Source organism: Ascaphus truei, chromosome 3 (genome assembly GCF_040206685.1).
Source record: "Ascaphus truei isolate aAscTru1 chromosome 3, aAscTru1.hap1, whole genome shotgun sequence".
NCBI classification, from domain to species: Eukaryota; Metazoa; Chordata; class Amphibia; order Anura; family Ascaphidae; genus Ascaphus; species Ascaphus truei.
In genome coordinates, this window is record NC_134485.1 from 348,338,032 (window position 1) to 348,365,344 (window position 27,313).

Consider the following 27,313-nt stretch of genomic DNA (forward strand, 5'->3'; position numbering starts at 1 on the left):
GCCAGATGAAAATGGGGGTATTGTACAGTACCAGATGCACTAATCATAATCAAGTCCTTTCGAAATCAATTAAAGAATCCACAAAATATATGCCTGATATTGCCAGACTATCACATGCAGCTCCAGCTTTCAGACGGCAGTTGTAAGAGGCTATGCAAGATACTAGTATTTGAGAAACTGCAATAAATGTGTATATTAGTGTGGCAGGCGTCATGTAGGACCAGCAGTTTAACTTTGAGGCAGCTAACGTTTATGTACATCACTTGGAATGCATTGATGTAATGGCGCAAGAAATTGCCTTTACAAGGCCCAAATATCACGGTTTCAACTGCATCACTCAGACGTTTAGTAAACAGGCCTCTTTCTCTCCGGTGTGAAAGTAATGGATGAGGAGTGGAGGTGCCAATAAGAGCAGGAAAATATTAAAGAGGAAAGAAAACTCCCATGGCTTCATCTTCAATTGTCACAGATTTAGTTTCCCCCACATACTTACCGTTCTCTGGGCTTCCTCTCTAATTGTCGTGGTCGGTCATCGTCCAAATGGCGTTGTTGCAGTTTCTCTTGCTCCTTCTGCAATCGCTCTTCCACCTCCCGTTCCCGGGCAGCGGTGTCAACCGGTTTAGCAGCACCAAAAATGGAGGAAGCACGACTGGTTGGTGGTGCAGGGCCCCCACTCGTGACCTCTTTGGCGGCGGTACGAGGTTGGAGATTCAGCCTCGGCCGCTGAGTAGGACCTGTATGTGCCAAAATCACACAGATGACATACGTGGGAGGGGAAAATGCATGTAAACCTGGCAGAAAGAGGGCACAGGTTTTCAGTATCGCACAGAATGCATCTGTGATGGGGGTAACATGCAATTATTTGCACTTCATTTGTGGCATACTGTAGTGGTGTAAGAGTTAATGGTGTATTGTGTGATACTATGCCAACAGATTTAAAGAACATTTTGAGTGTGTCTTTAAAGTAGTTTGAATAAGGACAGTTCTGTATTCAAGGCAATTGTGCAGGGGCTACACAAGAGTGTTTTTTTTGCTCCATGTAGATTTGCTTAAAGATTCATCGCTTTATAAAAAAATAAAGGAATACCCCATATCATTTGACGAGATCAGCGTTTGAGGTTACCTGCTCTACTTCAGCTGCACCATAAGAACTTTGTCACAAATGACGAGTGTTCTAGCCCAAGCACACCCCGATAGATGCGTAGGGGACAGGCAGGCTAACTCAATCCCATATATCAAGCAAGGGAACCTTTTTACTTGCTGAAGTGTTTATTTGGGGCAACAACATACAAATAAAAGGGGGGAAAAAGTACTGAGGGAACACTGGGACATGAGAGCAATGGATGGGAAGGGAGCTATGAGGGCAGTGAGATAAATGCAGGATATGCAGGATATAGGGATAGGTAAAAATCAGTAACTTTACCAGGATAGGAGAGATGACTGCTGGTACTAGAACGACAGCATGCTGGTCTGGGCTGATGGGAAATTAACTGGGATAATACCACCTGGCAAGGGGAGGGGGAGCAGTTCATCCTGGTAAAAGGCAGGGGGGTTGCCAAGGCAACTGGCTAAAGCCAAGAAACCCACAAGGGGTCGCAACTTTGTTGCAACAGCTAAGCTGAGGAGTGCTGGCAGCCTGAAGACAGAGAAAAAAACACAATCCTGTTCCAGGACAACGAGCGTCTCTTTTTTCATGGTTATTGACTAGAAGGTGTTAAGAGTAGCAGGCTTAAGGTTTTATACAAACACTTCTGTTAATGTAACTTGTCTGTATTCTATTATACCAGTGTAGACTGCTCCCGAGATCTCTAGGTTGTGTAAATTAGCCAGGGTTCCCACATCTACCTTTCTCCTCCCGTCTGTCATCACTCCGGGAGAACCCGTTCCATTTGTCTGATCTCTCGGATCGGTCATCTCGCCGATCATCAGATCTTTCTCCATACCGATCTCCCCCACCTCGGAAATCATCATCCCGCCGGTAACCAGTGCCAAACGCTCTTCGGCCTCCTATTGAAGAGGAAATTGAGTAAGGAAGACACAAAGCCAGTGGATGCAGGTAGTTTGTAACCAAAGGTAGCAGAGTAAAGCTGGACTAAAATGTACCAAGGCCTCCCCACCCAACCTCACTAAGAACCAATAGAGCAGAGGGACAACAAGTCGTGTAGGCTACCTGCATCACATTTTGCATATCCTTTATTCTGTTCCATCACAACCACCTGATGAGGAGGGAGATCAAAAAACTAGGTTGCATACTTTTTTGGAGTATACCCTTTATAGTAGATACACTACGTGCTATGCATCACTGGAAAGGAGTACTGTGTGTACGGATGAACAACAACTTTACCCTCTGACCTCTTAAAACAAAAAAATATTGGTGGTCTGAATACTGTAGCTGGTGTCCCTGGGCATATTTATTTCCCTTCATATGTAGAAGCACATGCACACCGCTGGTAGGTGCTGGAGGGGGGTACTTATCTGCCGGTGCGCTGTATCCAGGGAGGTCCAGACATCCCAGAGGTACTTGAGCAAAGGAATGGAAGCAGGCACACGGTCTTACTAAAGGTGCAGTTTATTGTGCCACCAAAGGTCCAACGTTTCGGCAAATAGATTGCCTTTATCAAGGAGAGGGCCCTCTCCTTGATAAAGGCAATCTATTTGCCGAAACGTTGGACCTTTGGTGGCACAATAAACTGCACCTTTAGTAAGACCGTGTGCCTGCTTCCATTCCTTTGCATATTTATTTCCCTTTCCATCAAAAAGTGGCAGAGTAGATGGGTACGCAAACAATTGTTTATGATGCCGAAAAACAAAGTCCTTAACAAAAAACTCTACTAATAGGTACATTTCAGATCAATAAACATGTACACGTTCTAATATAAATACAGTCCAAAGGGGATCTAAAAACTATATTGGAGGTTCTTAACTAAAGGAACTATTGCCCACACAATTACTCATTCAAAATAATTCACCATAAAGATGTAAAACAGAGCAGTGCTTACCCTACTCTTATACCCACCACTTTATTTTATGCCCCTCCCCCCCACATGTGCTACTCCACCGCTCCTCAAGACCCCTTTTAAGCACCCTGTGTCCATTGCCCTCCCCCATTCCTTGCCATTTATTTTCAATAGGTCTCATTGGCCTCCAACTTTCACTCCCTATAAAATCACAAAGCAGAGTGTAAGGAAACGTTTAGAAAAGGTTTATTTTATGAAAGGTATTTACCTCTATCTAAATCCCTGCGGTCACGGTCGTCGTAACGATCTCTGCCTCTATCGCTTTCAAAGCGAGCACCATCCCTACGTGGGCCATCACGGTACCGGTCCGATTCAAAGCCACGGTCGCGATCACTGCGATCACTGCGATACCCTGCATAGGAGAACAAGCAATGAGAAATGTGATTTGACGCATGGTATATACATGCGGTGTGCAAGTCTGACTTTACCCATATGAGCATTTCTTCAAACCTGTACCCCTAGCTCAGAACACTCACTGTCTCCAAAACTACTGTCATCACCACGTCGGGGAGGATCATCAGAGCTGTCGGTGGTGGAGCGCGCCCTCCAATCCGAAGAGTCAGTCTTGTCAGAATCTCTGTTGCGATCCCGATCCCTACCGAAGGAACGGTCATCCCGATCTAGAAAATAGTTGAAAATTGATTAAAACATGCCCAAAAAAAAAATACGCAGCACTGTTCCACTACACCCACAACCATAATGCTCACCTTTTTCTGACGACTGATCAGCAATGTCCACTCTTATCCTTCTGTTCCCAAGAGACTATAAAATTAAACAAAAAAGTCAGGGTGAGCAGTAAAATAGCAAGCAAAGAACTACACACCAAATCTAACCACTGCCCCAGACAAGTAACCAAACACTAAAGAACCTGTTGTGTACAATCACAGCACACCATCAGACAGTAACACAATTCTATAAGGTATACTTTGTATTATGGTTTCAGTGCTAAAACCTTCAAAGCTAAATGTATGTAAAACACAAACATAATACAGTATAAGTGTACCCCAATATAAGCAAATATTTCTGTGGATTGATCTGCTCTAAAGTGAACCTGCACCTGTACATTTCGGAGCATCCTCCCGGTTTTCTTCAAAATCCTGTGTGTTTTTTTTAAAACAAATCAGTTGTGTATTAGATAATACTCAGTTTATTTATGTTCTCACTCTGGATGCCCTTCCTAACGATGTTTAGAGTATTATCAGTTGCTAATAGCAGCCATTTAGGAAGTCACAGCACTTGCGGTTTGAAAATAGGTGGCCATATTGAATGAAAATCACATAGAGGGCATAAGGAAATATGTAAACAAAAGTAAAACTTTTATTAAGAAAATTATTAAAAACTCACGTTTAAAATATAGTAAACCAGCATGAGAGATCGTTGTAAACACTGAAAGCTGAAAAATTTCCGGGACCGGCGATGTAAGTCCTAAGGTATCTTCCACACGCACCACACCACCAAATCCAGTTTCAAAATGTATTCCAACACCGTGTTGACACCAGCAGTCCGACGTCACAACGTTCTACTACACCAACATCAACGCATTTCGCATCATGCTTCAACAGAGGGTTGACTAGGAATACAGACCACACCTCCCACTCACATTAACCCTTCAAACACATAGGTACAAATATGGAGTCATTAAGTGACGGGTATCAACTGCCATACCCACATAAGTGAAACATTAGGCATGATAATATATACATATTCATCATATCTATTCTGAGTAATAAACCCAAAAATATCAGTATGTTTTATAAAAAAACATGTCAATATAAAACCACACAAGTGATCTAAATATCCTATTAGAGAACTAATAATATTGATGAATGAGTTTTCCAACCAGATCTGTTAATATACGTTTAAAAAAAAAAGTTTTTTTTACGCTTTTTATAAAAAAAATATATATATTGTAAATGGTTCTGCTCTAGTGACTGGCACGACAGGCAATTAAAAAAAATGTTTAATGTATAGTATGAATTTACTTTGGTTTGTATGGATATTTCCGTAGGATATATTGATGCATAGAAATGTATACATTTTCAAATAGTACTTCGATATTTAGATCACGTATATATTGTTTTATATTTACGTTTTTAGAAAGCATACTGATGTTTTTGGTTTATAGATTTATTACTCGCATTATTAATACATATATACATTATTACTTCGTCTGTTTAATTTTTCACTTATGTCGATATGGCAGTTGATGGCCATCACTAAGTGACTCCATATTTGTACCCATGTGTAGGAAGGGTTAATGCGAATGTGAGGCATGCATATACAAGGCCTCCAAGACCATTTCAACGCTCTCACGACGCTCAGACACGGCAAGGTTGGTGTAGTAGCACGTTGACGTCGGACTGCTGGCATGAACACTGTTGGAACACATTTTGAAACTGAACTTGGTGGCGCAGTGTTTGTAGAAGGTGTCTTCGGCCATAAAAACCCAGGCTTGGAAATTTGCTAGTATTCATTCTGCATTTGTGACAATGATCGCACTCATGCTGGTCTACTATATTTTAGATGAGTTTTTAATGACTTTTCCATCTAAAATGTTTATAAGTTTCCTCGTGCTTCCATTTCTTGCGTTTTTGGTGCGGACATTTGCCCTGGTGATTGTGGGAGGTTACAAAGCTACAGGAGGAATCACCGCAATGTTGGAGTCAGTAGTTCCAGAGTAAGCGTGGGTGGAATTATTTCCTAGTCTATTGCATGCCCTGGGAAGCATTGGTGTAAATGTAAGAAACAGCTGCATTTGTTAAAACAAAAACTGCAAAAGAGGAAATGCTGCTTTGAATTAAGTAACCCCATATTTCTGATCATCCCAAAGAGGCTCCCCCTCCACACTGCTTCATGCCATGTGGTGTAGGCGAGGGTTACTCCATCGTCACTGATGATCAGCTTTGTAATTCTGAGCAAAGCAGAGCTCTTCTTTGTATCTCTGTCTTAGAGGAGACCTGTACTTGGAGTTCCTGAAGTGTCATGCAAAAAGCAACCCCAACACATTGCAATTTTTTCTTTCTACAAACATGGAATCAGTCTTTACTAACTGGTAGTAGTACCCTGTCATTTAACCTTGCCCCTCGCCAAACACAGTTTTACTCTTACAAATATTGGGGTTATCAAAATGCATTCACACCCTGGCACAGAAGAAAACATTTTCATTTCAGGTCTTCTAGAAAGGGAAAAATCGACAAAGTCACCTTTATATGTGACAGTTTGAAGTGATCCGCCCGTCTACTTTCAGACAATATAATTTAATGTCTGGGATATATACCTGTTACTGCAATTACAGGAGAAAATAGTAGTGCGTCAAAATCTGTCTACATGAAAACAGGTGGTTGATACCAAAGTAGCATTAAACACAAAAACAAAAGAAAATGTAGTCTAGATTATATTTGCTATATTTTTAACAGACCTTAGTTTTTATATAATGTGTAATGTGGCTCATGCAGCCAAAATCTGGAAAGCCATATTACACTGTAAAGTTTGAGAGATTATTGCTTCCATAGTCGACTCTATCCTATCTGCAGGCCATATCCCTAAGATCTGGAAAACTGCCAGAGTGGTCCCAATCTTCAAATGTGGGGACAAAAACACTGTCTCAAACTACAGGCCAATCTCCCTTCTCCCAATCCTATCCAAAGTCATGGAAACATGTGTCCACTCCCAATTAAGCGATTACTATACCAAGACAAGATTCCCTAGCCAATTCCAATCTGGCTTTCGCCCCAAACACTCGACCGTAACTACCCTGCTAAAAGTTTGCAATGAAATCCAGTGTGGAATGGAACGGGGACAACTCACTGGTGCAATATTCCTAGATTTTGCAAAGGCTTTTGATACTGTTGATCATGCTATCCTGCTTAACAAACTCCAGAGCTCAGGAATAGGGAAGCATGCTTTAAAACTGGTTTTATCAGGTAGATCTCAACATGTGTCCATCTCAGGCTCTAACTCCAACCCCCTGGATATCACCTGTGGCGTCCCGCAAGGCTCTGTTCTGGGGCCCCTACTCTTCTCAGTGTTCATCAATGACCTTCCCACAGCTTGTAAGGAAGCTTCAATACACATGTATGCAGATGACACAATCCTATATGCGCACAGTCATAGCCTCTCCGACCTTCAACACATACTTCAGTCTGACTTTTTGAGACTCGAAAACTGGATTTCCCAAAACAAACTGTTTTTAAACACTGACAAGACTGTAACAATGGTATTTGGGACCAAGACTAAATTTTTAAAGCTTCCAGTGACTGAGCTCCAGATCAGAACCAACCCTAACCAACCAACTCTAACACCACCCTAACTTCTGTTACTAGTTTTAAATACCTGGGCATATGGTTTGACTCCCACTTAACATTCGGGATGCACATTGATACCCTGACATCCAAAACCTATGCCAAACTAGGTGTACTTTACAGGAACAAATCCTCCCTAAGCCTGCTGGTCAGAAAGCGTATCGCACAGCAGATGCTAATGGAGACATAGTATATGGCTCGGCACCACAAACCCACCTTAGCAAACTTGACACCCTCTACAATTCAATTTGTCGTTTTGTTCTCCAATGCAACTACAACACACATCACTGAGAAATGCTCAAAGAACTAGATTGGTCAACACTCGAGTCCAGGCGCAAAGTTCACCTTTCCTGTCTTGCCTTCAAATACTTTCTGGGCAAGCTACCCATCTATCTGAACAAGCTCCTCACCCCTACCACATGCAGCACTTATCATCTGAGATCTGACTCCAAAAGACTGTTCATGGTCCCAAGGCTCAACAAAGTATCCGTCCGCTCCTCCTTCTCTTATCGTGCACCCCAAAACTGGAACAACCTACCGGAGACTCTCACATCCACCCCCAGTTTATGTTCTTTCAAAACTAAGGCTGTCTCACATTTTAATCTGGTCTGTAACTGTTACATAAGCCTATAATATACATCTTCTCTAACTGTGCATGCAATGTATTGTATATAATGTATGTAATGAACCGTGTTCATTTATGTAACTGTATTTGTAACCATGTATTTGTCATATTAACTATGTCCAGGACATACTTGAAAACGAGAAGTAGCTCTCAATGTATTACTTCCTGGTAAAACATTTTATACATAAATAAATATTCATTATTTTTTGCAATCCAATTAGATTGCTGAGGTCTTATGACCAAATATGTACATGGGACAAAGACCTATTTAAAATTCCACTTGTGATATTCTGTATAGTTCACTAGTACACCACAACGCAGACATCGAAATCAGTCTGAAAATGCACTTGCAAAAAATGTGAAAATGCCAGGTGACAACTACCGTAGGTGACAACTACCGTTGGTGGTGAAAAAGTGATTCCCGGAAAGATAGATCATGTCGCAAATTCACGCGCTCTCTGTTCCCAAAATACAAACACAGCTTGGGTGCTTCACAACAGGGGTAGGTGCAAATGACTGAAAAGCTTGTGCTTCTAGGTCACTGGTTTATGATCATGTAAAAGCAAAACCCCTGTAACATTATTGGAACTGAACAGTTACTCAATATTATTGTGCAATACTTTTGTACTTTGATCCCTGTAACTTTTTCCCTGATGCACAATAATTTAGGAAGCCAGCAGAGAACACCATGGTATTGTCTCCAATGATCAGTTTGCAGAGCTTTGCTTCTGACTTGAGAATAACACATTGTAAACTATGCCCAATCTCAGCATTTTTGTAAAATTTTAAGAATTAGGTATCTTAAGATATTTTGGGTGTGTAGGTAAGGGCTAGAAGGTGCCAATAGCATGGTGTACCCCATATAAAACCCTTTCAAGGCAATGAGAGTAAAACAAAACAATCCTCAACCAAATGGACGTGTCCAGAATTAGAAGGCAGAATTCACAAGAGCACTGTTGTTGTGCCTGAAACAAGTATTGTTTGCACATGTATTGATATGTACCTTCCAGTCAGCAGCCCCCCACAGGCATACAAAGAAAATACAAGGGCTGATCTGCTTTGCTCAGCATTTTGGAGTAGAGAGAGCACTTGGGGACAGTCAATTGAAGATAGGGGAGATGGCCAAAAAGTTTTTTCGGCAGTTGATATGCATGCGGGGTTGCCGAGACTATAACTATGGAAGGTCGTGTGATCCGCAAGTAACCATGCGGATAAATGGTACAGGGCAAATAAAGTTGTAATATTTTTTCGCTCTAAACTGCTGACAGTTTAAACAATTATAGACCGTTTACAAGCACAAGTATGTACCTGCACCAAAGAGCTGAAGTATAAATATGGTGTCTTTAGAACATCGATAAAATGATTTGACCAAGGTCACAGAAGTCAGATTTAAACACCAAGTAACCTCTAATCCTTTCACTGCTGCACAAAAGCGCAACAGACCGCAGAATGTGACTTTTGGCTTAGTGTTAAAGAGCCTCTCCCCAATGTAATTAAAATGATATATTGCTGATATTTGTGCATCTTTATCTCGCCAAATTTTCTTAACGTGTAATTTTCTTAAAAAAGGTGCACTTTAGCTTTGCAAATGACCCTTTAAAGCCTATCACTAAAACGCACAACAGGTGCCACAAACTCTATAGTTACACACTGTTTTGCTCTGTTAAATGTACACAAGTCACCAGGAGTTTCAAAACAATCCTTGCAAAAAAAAAAAAAGCTCTAAAAACAGAAACTATTGGAAGATTTGGCTGATTTACACAAGCTCGGGTTTGGGGTGAAAAAAAAACAAATGTTTTGTTAGTTTAGTCCGCTATAAAACAAGTTCACAACTTTAAGCCTCGTCAGCTGTAAATGGTTACAGGCCTGCTGCCCCAGTTCTCATCGATTTGCACAGCAATACTTCTAGCCACGAAGTACACATTCTCCCCTTATCTATTACACTTACTTCCTCATTGAGGCTCAGAGCGCTAAGCAGAGAGTCCAAGTCATCAAATTCCGCGTAACCAAACCCTTTTAACCTCTCTGGGTTGCTGGGCTCACGTGGTAGACGCACAGCACTGATCTGTATGTGAATAAATTACAAGGAATGACATGAGGAAACTGCATTCAAAAGAACATGGATACAACAAAAATAGAAGGCTTAAAAAAAAAAAAAAAAAATCCACTTCAAAACTGGGTGCATGTCAGGTATTCAGAGGACACCAGCCTATCAATTACTTTGGCTAAACTCGCTCGAGAACCCTACAGTGGGAAGTAAAAATGACTAAATGGGCCACATCCCTCTTCTGCATGCTTTGTAATTTTAGAACAGAATAAACCACAGCTCTCCTCGGGCTACGTATCACCGTCATATTCCTAATTTTCAACATGTCCACTTGAAAGGGACAATCATTATGCAGAGCATCACTCTGCCCAAGGAGAGCCAAGGGTCGCTTTTGAATGTTAGTGCTGAGGGAATATACTGCAGGTCCGTTTAGTTTTAAGCGGTCACACCCTCCAATGGGGGGGATAAGAGTCGAAGGGCAATAACTTTTTTTTTTTTTTTGGACACCATCACCCTACAGTTGTAGGTTTTTGGTTAGCTGGTTACTTGGGGCCTCTTTCGGCACTTAATATGCTCCATGTAAGTAAGTCTGGCAAATCTCAAACATCTAAGACTCACATTCAGCCCTCTGAAAAACTTCTCGATGGACTCCTCGGACACGTCATAAGGAAGGTTCCCAAGGAAAGCAGTGTATGGAGGACCTTTGGGGATGCGGCTTCGGTCAACGTCAGGTTCACGGGCAGCTCGAGGGGCCGTGGGCAGGATAGAACGATCAATTGCAGAGGTTCGGTACATATCATCATCGTTACTATGCCACGTGGTGGAGACTGAGAGGGAATAGTCATTAATCACCCACAAACTTGATGCATTTAGAGTCTTTTTTTGTTATCTGACCATGATCTAATACGGACACGCATCAGAACAACCGTATGTGAAAAAATCATGTGTACAATTGCAAGTAATGATTACAATTATTAAAAGCAGGGCATATAAACAAAGATGGTACCAAGGCACTGGTTCATTTTTACTCATAACCTGTGCAAACTTGTATTAAACTATTTACATATACACCGTGTTCAGAAAAAACAGGACCCTTTTTATTTTTTGTCATATCTTGCAGAAAAACTACAATTTTCATGATTTTTTGAAAAAAATTTTTTTAGCAATTATAGGTCTGTCACAGTTTATTACATTTAAGAATTACTTGACCATCTAAAATATTCTTTGGAATTGGTACCGGCATGATGACTTCATCAAGTGCATAGCAACAAAATGGTGTCTAGCAAAGAAGATAAACACATTATAAAGTGCTTGAGACAGAGCAATAATTATGGTCCAAAACACTTGCATACATTTTTTTCTAATAAAGGATGGTTGCTAGGAGAGCTGAAAAAAGTTCAGGAGTGAGAGCAGCTGGATCAATGCATTATCGATTATGCAGAGACAGTCTTCGGGCGTACGTTTCAGCAGAAGGACATTTTGAACTCAAACTTTATAGTAATCTTAGAGTTTCAGATTATATTACAACAGTTTAAACACATTTATGAGCAATGAAGTGTTAACATAATAGTGACATGAATTCAGTTAAAAAAAAGTTGATTGTCTACATTGTGCCTCTTACTTCGTGTTTATCTACCTAACAGACCTACAACGTTGCACATTTTCATGGGGATTCAGCGAGAAATATAGAAGATATGATGGAAAACGAAAGGGTCACTTTTTTCCTGAGCAGGGTGTACACAAAACAATATGGTAATAGTATTAAGGTTTTCCAACAGCGATCTTTTGCTTCTATATCACCGTCATATATTATATAAAACAATATGTACACGAACAAGAGTGCATGAATTCATAAGGAAAGATCCATGTGGCTATATTGCATCATATATATGTAAATCTAGGTCTGTAGGCACCAAGTCCTGTACTGATACCGCCACACTGCATTAAACAACTTACCATCTCCCTCCAAATCGTCTGTCTCATCAGCCCAGCTGACAGGTTTTGGGTTATAGGAGCTGCCCCCTCCTCCGCCTGTGTTATAGGAGCTGCCCCCTCCTCCGCCTGTGTTATAGGAGCTGCCCCCTCCTCCGCCTGTGTTATAGGAGCTGCCCCCTCCTCCGCCTGGGTTATAGGAGCTGCCCCCTCCTCCGCCTGGGTTATAGGAACTGCCCCCTCCTCCGCCACCACCGCCGCCTCCACCACCACCTCCACTGCTCTTGTCATCCGCTAGAAAGTCGGTCAGCGTCAGGGTCTTCCCCTTCTTGTTCTTCTTCTTAGCTGTTGGAATAAGTAGACAGAACGAATTTCAAAACCAGACTATTTCAGAACAGCAGTTAGTGCTTTGGAACCACTATGCACCAGCACTTAACAGAATGTGTTCCCGTGCGTGACACTTTAATAAATCTGCAAAATAACTAAAAAAAGAGCATTCTACTCCTGCCGTTTTTTGTTTTGCTTTAATGCAGCTGTTCATTGCCTTTATGGCAATGCAATTACCTAAGCTGCACATCGATCTCTCACGTGACCGCTCGGCGCTGCATATTTCTAAAGATGAAGTGGTGTGGCTGCCTAAGTAATAGCTACAGGAACCCCAAGTCAAATACATTAAGAGCATAAAGAGTGGATTTTTTAAATGCAGTAAGTATCATCTAATTATTCTAATACTGATTTTTTTTTTAAAATAAGATTTTGAACAAAATGGTACTTTAATCTTGTATTGAAACAGACATGTTCAAAAAGGTTACACCGATAAGCATTTTACCTTTTTAACAACCCTAGAATACACTGGAATAGCCCCTCTCCCAATCAAACAATATACCCAAGTTGCTTTCCATCAATGAGTTAACGCACTCAGCCAGGTGCAGTGTTTATTTATTTTTGTAAACTGTTAAGTATAATTTAGGAAACTGTTAATTTCTGTGCAAACGACTGCTTTAAATGTATAGATCAGATCGATTGGTAAAGCCAATCTCTGCGCACTGTGGAGATGCACGTGTAAGAGGAAAAATTAGCTCAGAAACGCCGAAGTCAACAAGAAGATAATTGCTAATGAGAACTCATGAGCACAGCATTCTTATCTTCTAAGGCCTTGGATATAGTGAAGGCGTGCGCAGCAAAGCGCATGGAGTCGCACACGCCTGTCTGAGCGATCTGTGGACTCGCAGCGGGGGGAGCGTGGCCGTGACATCACCAGGCTGATTCGCCCTTATTGGCTGAACCGCTAACGCGACACGGCTGTGATGTGGCCATCGTGCAAAACCCCCCCAAAAATAAACAATTTTGTTGGCTCAAAATTCTGCAGCGGAGTCGCTCTTCCTCCATGAAGAGCCGTCTCATGCCGACAGTAATCAGTCCTTAACCTTTGGGTGCCACATGACATAGTTGTCACGGTAGACCAGGTCTTTTAACACATTTATATTTAAGGGATCAAGTCAATAAGCAAAACGAGGCATTGAAATAAAATGAGGTTTATTTGGAGAAGACCTAGGAAATACAGAAATATACAGACTTACTGGGGTCTGGGGAATGAGATCTACCTTTCCTAGGTGCAGGGCGCCCGCTTGCATGGGCTTACCCCGAACAGAACCTTGTTCCGTACGTCCTGGACCAAAATGCAGCAGAAAATCCTGCCTGGAACCTAGTCCTGAATCCCCTGGAACCTATTCTGGCAGAAAATCCTGACCGCGACCGCTATTTCAATTTTGAGAACTTGGTCGCAAAAGACGGGACTTCATCTGTGCGAGGCAAACTTTTCTGGGTTCAAAAACATGAAGCCGGTCGCTGTTATTTCAAACAAAGCAACGTTGAAAAGCCCCTTGTAGCTTCATCATCTCCCGATTGGTTGCACGCTCTCTCCTGGTCAGCACCTTACATACAATCTGCTGGGCTATCCCCAGAACGGAGGGGGAAAGGAGCAGCCAATCAGAGAAGGGGAATTAAGGGGAATGCCAGCCAATAGAAAGAAGGGCTCGACCCTCGGCAGATGTCAGGGGAGTAGGTGTGCCACAGAGGCTCGAAAGCAGGGTGAGCGGGAAATATTATTTTAGCCAAGAGATCAGACTATAAGGCTGCATCCTCTCTGGCTAACTCATTGCCCCCTGCCGGGCTGGCTCCACAAGGTCTGGCACTGACAAAGTCCGGCACTTGTAGTCCGGACCTGGCCATTCACCTTTTCTCACCCACAAAGTGCTTTCACACCTCTGGACATAATCTCCCCTTTAAACAACGGACCCTATGTAGACTTGCTGGCACCGTAACTGGTCCCATAATAATAAATGTATAAAACATTGAAACATTTTTTAATACATGGGGGACTTTGGGGAGACTCCTGTCTGTGCTGGATATAGGACTGGGATATCGGGCTCGAAAAGCCAGAGTCTGGGGGACACAGGGCAGCCCCTGTGTAATTCTACTCTCGTACCGGCAAATCATGCCTGCGAGTCGGATAGAATTACGGTACTACCGGTAGCTCCTGTTCCCGAACTCCTGCAGACAAAAGTTGCGCTGATAGGGATAATGTTTCCCCTCAGCATGGTCTTTTTGACCATGTCCGAGGCCTAAAACTCACACACAAAGTTTCATGAGTCTGGGGTACAGGGAACATGAAATAGGAAAAAACTGTAATTTTATTTTCCAACATGCATCATCCCTGGTCCCTTGCTTATGGAGGTACCAGGGACCCTACGGGTTCAGGGGTAACCAGAGGGCTTAACCTTTATTAGATAGCCTGGTTACCGCCTCCCGTCAGTAGTATCTACATCACCGGCTTTCTGCTCGCTTTCCAGGTGAACGCAATATTGCTGGAAAAGCGGGATTGCTCCTTTAAAGGGGCATTCCCATGTAGCTGGTCAACTTATTTATTACTTCATTATTTCATGAGCTACTCCTCACCAAAAGACATCAGGGAAAAATCCCGTCCGTCTGGTTGTCTAAAACAGTGAATCCTGTTGGCTCGGTTGTGGCGTAGTGCTGACTAACCGGCGCCAGCTCAACCGTACGCTGCTTTGCTAGTGCAGGCGGAGGGACACGAGTAAAAAAATAAGGCGGAGGGAAGGCGCTTTGTGGTGGAAGCGAAGGGGCTGATCCCTCTGACTTTGCCCACCCCCCTTTAATTTCTGCCAGTGCAGCCACATGTGGTAGAGGGGCATGGGCGGAGTCAGTTTGTCAGATATACAGCCACTGCGAAGGGGGGCTGGGAAAGTGCCGTGAAAGTCACCCCCCACTATTCAGGAGCCAGACAGAATTTGTAGGAGCCAAAGTTTTGTCCACCTCTATAGGTAAAGATTGCCAAACCCTTCATAGGTTGTGTTTACCAGGGAAAAGATAAAAAGGTGTGTGTGTGTGTGTATGTATATACACACATACACATATATACATGTATATATACATACATAGACACACACACGAGAAAAAACACAGGCGCAAATAGTGATAAGTGAAAACTGTTGCAAAGTACCAGGGAAGAATTAATAGCATATGGACAAAACCAATGAAGATGAATAAAGTAGCAGATGAAACAGGCATGTAGGATATCAAGATCCTCTCCTCACTGCTGATCTGTATGGCGGCTAGTTGGTTCTGGCTCCACCTGGAATGCCGAGACTCCGCACAGGCTCAGATGTGTCTGCAGCTGCCTCCAGTGTTATCCTGGCTATCCCTCCAGTCTCGCAGGATTGCGAGTATGACGTCAGCGCGTTGTTGTATCCGTTGAAGGGAGGAATCGGTATACACTGTCCAGCTAATACTAGACCAATATTGCCAGATAGAGCTAAGAACTCAGAGAGACCTTAAGGAAATGCTATTCCAGCCTCCACCGTATCGTCTTGAAAAAGACTTCATCAGGGGATGAAGACGATACGCGTATATATATGTATTTTAACACACTTGCACTTGTTTGAGTTGACCTATTAAACACTAGTTACGTCTCATCCTAGGATGATGTATTCCTTTTAAGCTCTCCAATCCTGTCATAACGTTGTAGTTGTGAGGCAGGAACAGTTTCTTCCCATCAGCAGCGAAAATGGTCCACCGTCCAGAATCTAACTTCTCTAATGTTGTGGAGGGACTCAATTCGTTGCAGGACCATTCCATGCGTACAACACCAGATCCCCGTGTTTTGGATTTTTGGCTCCGGAAACTTCTGCATTTTTGAGAAATTAACCCTTTAATGTGCTGGTAAAATCAATTTAAAAATGGAAGATGGCTGCAATGGCCATGCAATAACAGTCCCTGAAGTTTAGATTAGTGTAGTTCAGCTCCAGGGGACCCCTGGTTCTGGATTTTGGGGAAAAAGAATAAAACGAGTAGGGTATCCAAGGCAGCGATTTTGTTTTAAATATATAGGATTGAATCAGGGGGTCTCCGGAGCTGAACCCCGTTCATTTAATCTCTGGGGGCCCCCTGCTTCCGGAGAGACTTATTTCTGAAGTAAGTGTTGGTAGCCAATCTCGGCTGCCAGGGTTCACGCCGTAGCCACTGTCCAAAAATCTTGCGCCCTGCGGTCCAATAAGAAGCTGTGATGTCATTGGTGCAGCTTCCTAGAGGCCCATGTGACACGGGAGCTTTACATTTTAAAGCCCTGCTCGCTCAGCCGGAGCGGCTACTGGCACCTATGGAGGCAAGTACCTCTGTAAGCAGGGGGTCGCCGGAGCTGAAATGAATGGGGTTCAGCTCCAGTGACCCCAGGGCAATATAAAAATAGTAGCAGGTTTGGATTGCTCCTTTAATAAAGGTCAATTAAAACTGTAGAGAAATAACTACGAGGCCAATGCTCAGGACTTACTGCCTATCAGGACTTTGCATCATGAATACTCAATTTACATAGCGCACCATAAATAAATTACATTCTTCAAAAAAAGACAAGTTTAGGGTAAAGGTGATACCTTTTAATAGATAACTGGTGTTACAAGAGAAGTGCAAGCTTTTAGGAACACCAGTCTTTAAGCAAGAGTTACCAGGTCTGAAGATGGGACTTCAGTAGTCCTGAAAGCTTTTAAAGCAGCAATCCGAGCTTCCTTTTTTTCCCTTCACATTTTATTTTTTTCCCCCTTTAGTATGCGCATCAATACAATCCACACAATGATAAGTAATTAGCCACGTTGCTGATCGATCTGTTCTCCTGTGATCGATCAGCGAAGATTCGGCTCGGGGGTTCACTAAATGGCTTTCAGTGCAGCAGAAGAGGACCAATGATACAAAGTTCTGTGGGGAAGATCATGTAACCAGGCAGTCACTAGATACAATTTGGCGCACTGCTAGATAGAGGGCAGGGCTCAAAAAGGGGAGTGCCAGAGCCTGCTTCAGAAGAGGAAGGGGATGTGACTTTGTAAATCGTTGCTTTAGAAACAAAAAAATGCTTTTTACATTATAATACATTAGAAATGTCATTCAGATTTGTTAAAAAAAAATAAAAATGCTACAAGTATTTTCTCATAGTACAGAACTATTGCTTGGTCTGAAGCTTTAATTATCGTGACATCAGTTGGCCACTACAAGGCATCTTCACCAATTTTTTTTTATTGTTACAAACTAGCTTTATTTGACGGCTAACATGTTACCACCCTCCACATACCAAAATAAAAAAACACAGAAATGAGGGCGTTAACCCCACAAGTGTGCAACAGTAGGTCATAACAGCACATTATGTATTTAGTATCATTTTCCCTTCTTGGGTTTATCTCTACTCACAGCACTATCCTAAGCGCTTCAGATAAAGCCCTGCCCATAGATTGTCTACAAAAATGGGCCAGCCCAGTGACTATTGCAATTCCTGCCACCCACCTCCGAACTCTCAAAAAAGATTCGCTATTCCTCAATTTACCCTTCGGTATTTTTTTCTTGTTCAGAAAAATGTACAGGTAAAAACACTTTCTGCAGTACAATTAAAAATGTTAGATTATCAACTTAAATTCAAGAATGATCATTGCTTACACCCATGCACTCATACCTGTAGCTGGTCTATCCATCCCACACCACTTGATAAATATTCTAATGTGAAGATATGAAAAGATATAATCTGTGATGTGGAATTGTAGTGTTTAGTTCAGACAACAATATTTGGCCGATTGTCTACATTGCATCCCCTCACGTTACCCCTCCCCCCCCCATTTTCTGTAATCATAGCAAACTTTCAATAAAGCAGTACAGGCATACCCCACATTAACATCCGCAATAGGATCGGAGCATGTATGTAAAGCGAAAATGTACTTAAAGTGAAGCTCTTCCTTTTTTCAATGTACTGTACTGCAATCGTCATATACGGGCATAACTGATGTAAATAATGCATTTGTAACAGGCTCTATAGTCTCCCCGGTTGCACACAGCTTCGGTACAGGTAGGGAGTCGGTATTTCTGTTCAGGACGTGCTGACAGGCGCATGCGCGAGCTGCCGTTTGCCTATTGGGCGATATGTCCTTACTCGCGAGTGTACTTAAAGTGAGTGTCCTTAAACCGGGGTATGCCTGTATGTTAAAAGAATAAAACCTACTTGATCATTTTGGAATTGCAGCTTTATTTTTCCTATGTTGTGTATAAGCCACCAACACAGGCCCCATGCACTGTGTATGCTAGATTTGTTACTGTACTTCTCATATTGCGTCATAAGCCTCTTAAAGGAGCAGTTTCCCTCTGCACCTCTCTCCCCTCCTTTTTTTTTTTATATATATGTACAGGAAACAGGGGGTCTCCAGAGTTAATTTCAGCTGCAGGGACCTCCAGTTTCCAAGATACACACCGGTGAAATTACCTGCATTATTTACTAGTTTCCCCGGGGGATTTAAATGACAGTCCAACAGGAAACCACAACGGCTGACGTTGCAGATTCATATTGGCTCAGGGGACCCGCACAAAGTGAGCAGCCATTTTGTGCACCGTGGAGGGGCCGAGACACCTGTAACTTCACTGAAGTATTTAGATAACAGGGTGTTGGGAAAGGAAAAAAAAAAAAAGCTAATCTCTGTGGGAAAATCTCAGTTCACATGATGTAAAAAAATAATTGACAAACAGGGATTGCGTTATTAAATAACTTAATATATACATATTTGAAATTATTAGTTGTAGGATGTTAAAAAGTAATGAATCAGAATAAACCCTGAAACAGGTCACTGCTATTGGTTCGTTTTGGTCATTGGTGGGACTCAATCTTTAAAGCAGCTGAAACACTGATAGTTGGCTTCCTCTCGATCCAAAAGTCCAGTTTCTTCCAAGCATAGGAGATGCTCCGTCAGACGAGGAAGCCACTTCTCCTGATGACGGACAGTAAGGTCCTCCAGTTTTCAGAATTCAATTCACCAAAGCACATAGAAGTTGTAGGGTTTGTGTTGACTCGGGAGTACAGGCAAGACTATTTGATCACTAACTGGTCAATGAAGACCTGCAAAATCACAGTGCTAAGAGATTTAACTGCTGCCAACGTCAAGCCTTTTCATGAACGTGAAAGAGTCCATTACTAGAGAAACAATATTGGTCATTACTCAGTGGCTAGTAGAAATGTTTTCTTAAGAACAATTCATTGCCAAGATAAGGCTAGAATGTGGATGGCCACAATAAATTAATTCATCTCCTTTTTATATTCTCCATGTCACTAAAGAGGTTAGCAACCAAAGCAAAAGTAATTGACTTATGCAATATTACATATTTGTATACTACAAAATGATTTGGTGTATTTCATATTTTGAGTTCTTCGTTCTTGTTCTGAAGGCTTCTGAGGGGATTGCTGCTTAAAAACTTAGTCAGCAAGAAGGCATAGCGGCAGCAGGATATTTAAAAGCTGTTCTCTGTATTTATACTTCCAATATTTGCAGCACAGTGGGTTTCAGGAGTGGAAACAAATCTCCCCTATCATCTTGCGCTAAAATCAACAGTGTACTGTAGACAGTCCCGAGTGTCCCTCGGTTTTCTCCAGCAAGTTTCTTGTAAAAGATTGGTCTACCCCTCTGGAGCCAGTATGTACCCCAATAAGAACATTTTCTTGGTTACTCTTTCACAGCGAATTTACCAATTATAATCTCATGAGTAGGGATCAGAAATTAGATAAAAGTCCTAGAGGTTAAATCGGAATCTGACTGTCAGTATATTCAAAACGGTCACTTGAAAAAGTCCTCTGAGAAGGACGAAACGTCGTATTTGGTGCAATTTTGATAAACGAAATCTTTTTTGAAAATCCGCATTGTGCCCTGGATCATCAGTTCTATTAACTGTCTCAGGATCAGCAGGCAGTTTTCCTGAACCAGGAGCACCGGTTGTTGCAAGTATATTCTATTACATACCATTGGTGTGCAGCTTTGCTATTCATGGTTTCAGGATATTGAAAACAACATAAAAAAGCCAACATAAGCACTTAAAAAGGCGGAATCCCATTTAGTCGGCTAGCTGAATTTCTTAGGCCGCGATTATAGAGCGCGCGGGGCACGAACAAAACGCTGTAGCTCTATGGGCCAGCCATGGTGGGCACATGATGAAGAGCGACTGCGCAGCAGAATTTTGAGCTGACAAATAATTTTTGGTTCGCTGAAAGGTGTAACAGATGCGGGCTCTCTCGCACTGGTGGGGTTGGGTTATGGCAATGGGGGAGGGTGGGGGTATGGTAATGGAGGAGGGGTGGGGGTATGGTAATGGAGGGGGGGTGGCGATATGGTAATGGAGGAGGGGGGTGGGGTATGGTAATGGAGGAGGGGGGTGGGGTATGGTAATGGAGGAGGGGGGTGGGGTATGGTAATGGAGGAGGGGGGTGGGGTATGGTAATGGAGGAGGGGGGTGGGGTCTGGTAATGGAGGAGGGGGGTGGGGGTCTGGTAATGGAGGAGGGGGGTGGGGGTCTGGTAATGGAGGAGGGGGGTGGGGGTCTGGTAATGGAGGAGGGGGGTGGGGGTCTGGTAATGGAGGAGGGGGGTGGGGGTCTGGTAATGGAGGAGGAGGGGGGTGGGGGTCTGGTAATGGAGGAGGAGGGGGGTGGGGGTCTGGTAATGGAGGAGGAGGGGGGTGGGGGTCTGGTAATGGAGGAGGAGGGGGGTGGGGGTCTGGTAATGGAGGAGGAGGGGGGTGGGGGTCTGGTAATGGAGGAGGAGGGGTGTGGAGGTCTGGTAATGGAGGAGGAGGGGTGTGGAGGTCTGGTAATGGAGGAGGGGTGTGGGGTATGGTAATGGAGGAGGGGTGTGGAGGTATGGTAATGGAGGAGGGGGGTGGGGTATGGTAATGGAGGAGGGGGGTGGGGTATGGTAATGGAGGAGGGGGTGGGGTATGGTAATGGAGGAGGGGGGTGGGGTATGGTAATGGAGGAGGGGGGTGGGGTATGGTAATGGAGGAGGGGGTGGGGTATGGTAATGGAGGGGGGTGGGGTATGGTAATGGAGGGGGGTGGGGTATGGTAATGGAGGAGGGGGGTGGGGTATGGTAATGGAGGAGGGGGGTGGGGTATGGTAATGGAGGAGGAGGGGGGTGGGGGTCTGGTAATGGAGGAGGGGGTGGGGGTCTGGTAATGGAGGAGGGGGGTGTGGTAATGGGAGGGGGGTGGGGTATGGTAATGGAGGAGGGGGGTGGGGTATGGTAATGGAGGAAGGGGGTGGGGTGTGGTAATGGAGGAGGGTGGGGGTATGGGAGGGTGGGGGTATGGTAATGGAGGAGGGTGGGGGTATGGTAATAGAGGAGGGTGGGGGTATGGTAATGGAGGAGGGTGGGGGTACGGTAATGGAGGAGGGTGGGGGTATGGTAATGGAGGAGGGTGGGGGTATGGTAATGGAGGAAGGTGGGGGTATGGTAATGGAGGAGGGTGGGGGTATGGTAATGGAGGAGGGTGGGGGTATGGTAATGGAGGAGGGTGGGGGTATGGTAATGGAGGAGGGTGGGGGTATGGTAATGGAGGAGGGTGGGGGTATGGTAATGGAGGAGGGTGGGGGTATGGTAATGGAGGAGGGTGGGGGTATGGGAGGGTGGGGGTGTGGTAATGGAGGAGGGTGGGGGTATGGGAGGGTGGGGGTATGGTAATGGAGGAGGGTGGAGTATGGTAATGGAGGAGGGTGGGGGTATGGTAATGGAGGAGGGTGGTGGTATGGTAATGGAGGAAGGTGGGGGTATGGTAATGGAGGGAGGGGGTATGGTTATGGGGGGCACGGTAACTGGATGGGGGGCACGGTAACGGGATGGGGGGGCACGGTAACGGGATGGGGGGGCACGATAACGGGACGGGGACGGCACGGTAATGGGACGGCACGGTAACGGGAGGGGGGGCACGGTAATGGGACGGGGAGGCACGGAAACGGGACGGGGGGCATGGTAACGGGACGCACGGCAACGGGACGCACGGCAACGGGACGTGGGAGCACGGTAACGGGACGGGGGGTAACGGGACGGGGGGCACGGTAACGGGACGGGGGGCACGGTAACGGGACGGGGGGCACGGTAACGGGACGGGGGCACGGTAACGGGACGGGGGGCACGGTAACGGGACGGGGGGCACGGTAACGGGACGGCACGGTGATGGGAGGGGAGTGCGGGGCACGGTAATGGGAGGGGGTGCGGGGCACGGTAATGGGAGGAGGTGCGGTAATATGGGGGGAGGGAAGACTATATGGGGGGAGGGAGGGAAGAACAGGGGGGGAGGGAAGAACAGGGGGGGAGGGAAGAACTGGGGGGGAGGGAAAGAACTGGGGGGGAGGGAAAGAACTGGGGGGGGGAAGAACTGGGGGGGGGAAGAACTGGGGGGGGAGGGAAAGAACTGGGGGGGGAGGGAAAGAACTGGGGGGGGAGGGAAAGAACTGGGGGGGAGGGAAAGAACTGGGGGGGAGGGAAAGAACTGGGGGGGAGGGGAAGAACAGGGGGGAGGAGGTGAAGAACAGGGGGGAGGAGGTGAAGAACAGGGGGGAGGAGGTGAAGAACAGGGGGGGGAGGGGAAGAACAGGGGGGGAGAACGGGGAGGGCGGGAGAACTGGGGGGGGGGGAGAGGAAGAATGGGGGGGAAGGGAAGAAATATGGGGGGAGGGAAGAAATATGGGGGGAGGAAAGAAATATGGGGGGGAGGAAAGAAATATGGGGGGAAGGGAAGAAATATGGGGGGAAGGGAAGAAATATGGGAGGGGGGGAAAGGGAAGAAATATGGGAGGGGGGAAAGGGAAGAAATATGGGAGGGGGGGAAGGGAAGAAATATGGGAGGGGGGAAAGGGAAGAAATATGGGAGGGGGGGAAAGGGAAGAAATATGGGGGGGGGGAAGGGAAGAAATATGGGGGGGGGAAGGGAAGAAATATGGGGGGGGAGGGAAGAAATATGGGGGGGGGGGGAAGGGAAGAAATATGGGGGGGGGGAAGGGAAGAAATATGGGGGGGGGAAGGGAAGAAATATGGGGGGGGGGAAGGGAAGAAATATGGGGGGGGGGGAAGGGAAGAAATATGGGGGGGAAAGGGAAGAAATATGGGGGGGGAAAGGGAAGAAATATGGGGGGGAAAGGGAAGAAATATGGGGGGGAAAGGGAAGAAATATGGGGGGGAAAGGGAAGAAATATGGGGGGGAAAGGGAAGAAATATGGGGGGGAAAGGGAAGAAATATGGGGGGGAAGGGAAGAAATATGGCGGGGGAAGGGAAGAAATATGACGGGGGAAGGGAAGAAATATGGGAGGGAAAAGAAATATGGGGGAGGGGAAGAAATATGGGGGAGGGGAAGGGAGGAAATGGGGGAAGCGTGGGGGGAGGGGAGAATTAGGAGTGGGGGAGGGGAGAATTAGGAGTGGGGGGAGGGGGGAATTAGGAGTGGGGGGAGGGGAGAATTAGGAGTGGGGGAGGGGAGAATTAGGAGTGGGGGGAGGGGAGAATTAGGAGTGGGGGGAGGGGAGAATTAGGAGTGGGGGGAGGGGAGAATTAGGAGTGGGGGGAGGGGAGAATTAGGAGTGGGGGGAGGGGAGAATTAGGAGTGGGGGGAGGGGAGAATTAGGAGTGGGGGAGGGGAGAATTAGGAGTGGGGGAGGGGAGAATTAGGAGTGGGGGGAGGGGAGAATTAGGAGTGGGGGGAGGGGAGAATTAGGAGTGGGGGGAGGGGAGAATTAGGAGTGGGGGGAGGGGAGAATTAGGAGTGGGGGGAGGGGAGAATTAGGAGTGGGGGGAGGGGAGAATTAGGAGTGGGGGGAGGGGAGAATTAGGAGTGGGGGAGGGGAGAATTAGGAGAGGGGGAGGGGAGAATTAGGAGTGGGGGGAGGGGAGAATTAGGAGTGGGGGGAGGGGAGAATTAGGAGTGGGGGGAGGGGAGAATTAGGAGTGGGGGGAGGGGAGAATTAGGAGTGGGGGGAGGGGAGAATTAGGAGTGGGGGGAGGGGAAAATTAGGAGTGGGGGAGGGGAAAATTAGGAGTGGGGGGAGGGGAAAATTAGGAGTGGGGGGAGGGGAGAATTAGGAGTGGGGGGAGGGGAGAATTAGGAGTGGGGGAGAATTAGGAGTGGGGGAGAATTAGGAGTGGGGGAGAATTAGGAGTGGGGGAGGGGAGAATTAGGAGTGGGGGGAGGGGAGAATTAGGAGTGGGGGGAGGGGAGAATTAGGAGTGGGGGGAGGGGAGAATTAGGAGTGGGGGGAGGGGAGAATTAGGAGTGGGGGGGGGAGAATTAGGAGTGGGGGGAGGGGAGAATTAGGAGTGGGGGGAGGGGAGAATTAGGAGTGGGGGGAGGGGAGAATTAGGAGTGGGGGGAGGGGAGAATTAGGAGTGGGGGGAGCGGAGAATTAGGAGTGGGGGGAGGGGAGAATTAGGAGGGAAGGGCAACTATTTGGTTGAACACCAACTGAAGACATTTATTTATAAAAATGTTTTACCAGGAAGTAATACATTGAGAGTTACCTCTCGTTTTCAAGTATGTCCTGGGCACAGAGATGCCAATGTGTTACGTAAAGCCGTGGGCTGTGGGGCCACTGGGTGATGTTACCAGCTGCTCATCGCACCGTGTGTAGAATTTACAGTCCACAAATGTTTGCCCAACAGATGGGAGCTATGACGGGAGGTGATGGGTTAATACTCCGCTGTTCGGTGAAGTAATATCTCAATGAATTCACTTTCCAGGCGGCGGGGGTTGAGCTCACTGCTTCGGTGATAGATAAGCGGGTGCTCGAGTTAAACTCCCCCCAATTATTTACACGTAATCACTCTCCGCTGCGCACCCCGGCGCTCCCACGCTGGCTTCCGTACCGTGCGCAGCAGCAGGCGCTGTACCATCTGCACACACAGCGTCGCAGCAGAGCACAATATACACGTATGTCTGCTATATACACATGTACCGTTCATGTATTTATTACATATAATATATACACAGGGTGCGGCCTCAGCCGCCCCGCCGATTATGCAGCGTGTCTATCCTGACCGCACCGCTGCGCGGGTACATAGCACCGTATGTATGGTCTGTGGCGCGGTATACCGGACACACAAGCCACCTAGAGCGATTCCAGAGACAGACCAGGCGCGCGGGACGCCATCGGCCCGGTATCAAGTCCTAACCCTCCGCTCCCCTCACACACTCACCTGAGGCCGCCATGTTGGGACGAGTGTAAAAGAACGCCAAGACCCGGATGAGGCGGTCACGTGAGCGCAGCGCGAGGTCCGTCAACGAAGGGGACCGCCTAGCGGCGTGACGTAATCACATCATCGATGTAAAGCGCACGTACAGCCAGGTTTTTTTTCCGCTTCTTTTTAAAACTTTATTTAAATCGGAACAAAGAACAATGGCCTTACAATATATGTAAACATTACTTATTACAGTGGTGTAACAATAGAACATGAATGTAACAGCTTGTTTTGTTGTTTTAAGAAGTTGAATTATTTTGACGTGACCTATGTTCTCTTCAGTCTCTTTTGATAAGTGGAATTTGCATTTATGCAAATGAAATTTAGTTGGCAAATTAAACATGGTTTACAGTATTCAGAGTTTTTTTTATAGCCCCCCCATCACATAATTTCAACTAAGTTCAATAATATAATCTGTTCAGTTAGTTACAATGTAGTGATTTCACTGCAAAACATTTGAACTAAAAGACACATTCAAAACAATGTTCATTATGTTGGATTTCCAAATAACTGCAGGAGGGAGATGTCATTTAAATATTTATTACAGTTATAATTTGTTGTAGAATATTTGTGCGAATTTTAAAATGTAATTCTTTTAATTTTTAATCAAACTGGTAAATTTGCTGTTCTATTTGCTTATAGCAAGGGGTATTATACAACAATGTGTTTTTAGTCAGCACTGCACATATGAAAGATCATTTAGATAGGATGACCAGATTTTAAATAGTAGAAACTGGGACACATTCAAAAAATTATAATGGTATTTGTCTAATAGCGTCCCCATTTACGCTGAATTATTGATTGTACTCATAGTACAGTACATTGTTGTATTACATATAGCTGCCGGTAATTAGAGTTTACGAATGTATTTAAAATGTTTACTCTTTGGTAGGATCGATAACATAAAAACATGCATTGTCTATTTTTACGGTTTTTAGACTTTTAAGTGAGTCCAAATGGGAAAGGTAAAAAAGTGGACATTTGAACAATTTTTTAAAAAATTGTTAGGACACCAGGATGTTTAAGGAAAATCCGGGACGTAGGGTCACCTTACATTTAGAACTCAGTATAGGTATTCCTTCAATGTTCTGTTCAGAACAGATTGATGGGAAATTCTGTTACATTAAAGATGAGATTTAATAAGATGCAGTAAAGAAAAGGCATAATCACTGGTATGTATTGATTATAAAGAAACCATTGTATTGCAATTAGGGAAATGCTGCTGCTAGAATCACTTTAATCTCTCCTAAAGCTGTCTTAACGTATATCCAACTGAAATCCCTCTTCTGGCTTCCTATTTTATTCTGTATTACTTACAAAACTCTCATCATCTCTTCTCTTTCTATATACTCTTCTGCCCCTCCTTGCATCTCAGCCCTAATTTCTCATTATACACCTGCCCGACTCTTGCACTCTGCTCAAGGATGTCTTCCTTTTACCCTTTTTCTATTGAACGCCCTCTCCCACCTAAAACCTGCCTCACTCACTAACCCACACCTCTGGAATGTCCTTCCCCACAATATCCGACTGGCACCCTCTCTCTCCACCTTTAGGACCTTTATTAAAACACACCCCTTTAACGAAGCATACGGCTAGCTCCGCTGGCTGATACTATACATCTCATATGCACTGGCCTTGGCCCCTTCAGACGCATTTACCAGAACACTCTCCTGTCTCTGTAAGTTCTCTCCACTTACCACTTCGATTGTAAGCTCTTTGGGGGAGGAGCTCCTTTTCCTATTGTTTTGTCCGCAGTGCATATTCCCATTATGTGTTATATTACGCGTATTGAAAAGCGATAT

At 45.0% G+C, this 27,313-nt stretch overlaps 1 protein-coding gene across 1 annotated transcript in view; it reads right to left on the reverse strand.

Moving 5' to 3' along the window:
* EIF4B (eukaryotic translation initiation factor 4B) overlaps window positions 1–25,592 on the reverse strand; it is a 36,013-nt gene extending 10,421 nt beyond the window's left edge. The window contains exons 1-9 of the mRNA XM_075591840.1: window positions 25,470–25,592; window positions 11,947–12,267; window positions 10,609–10,817; window positions 9,892–10,008; window positions 3,725–3,779; window positions 3,494–3,637; window positions 3,226–3,369; window positions 1,846–2,007; window positions 494–734 (exon numbers count right to left, since the gene is read on the reverse strand). Coding sequence (XP_075447955.1) covers window positions 494–734; window positions 1,846–2,007; window positions 3,226–3,369; window positions 3,494–3,637; window positions 3,725–3,779; window positions 9,892–10,008; window positions 10,609–10,817; window positions 11,947–12,267; window positions 25,470–25,482 — 1,406 coding nt within the window. The 5' untranslated portion in view covers window positions 25,483–25,592. The remainder of the gene's footprint in view (window positions 1–493; window positions 735–1,845; window positions 2,008–3,225; window positions 3,370–3,493; window positions 3,638–3,724; window positions 3,780–9,891; window positions 10,009–10,608; window positions 10,818–11,946; window positions 12,268–25,469) is intronic.
* Window positions 25,593–27,313: the final 1,721 nt, after the last annotated feature.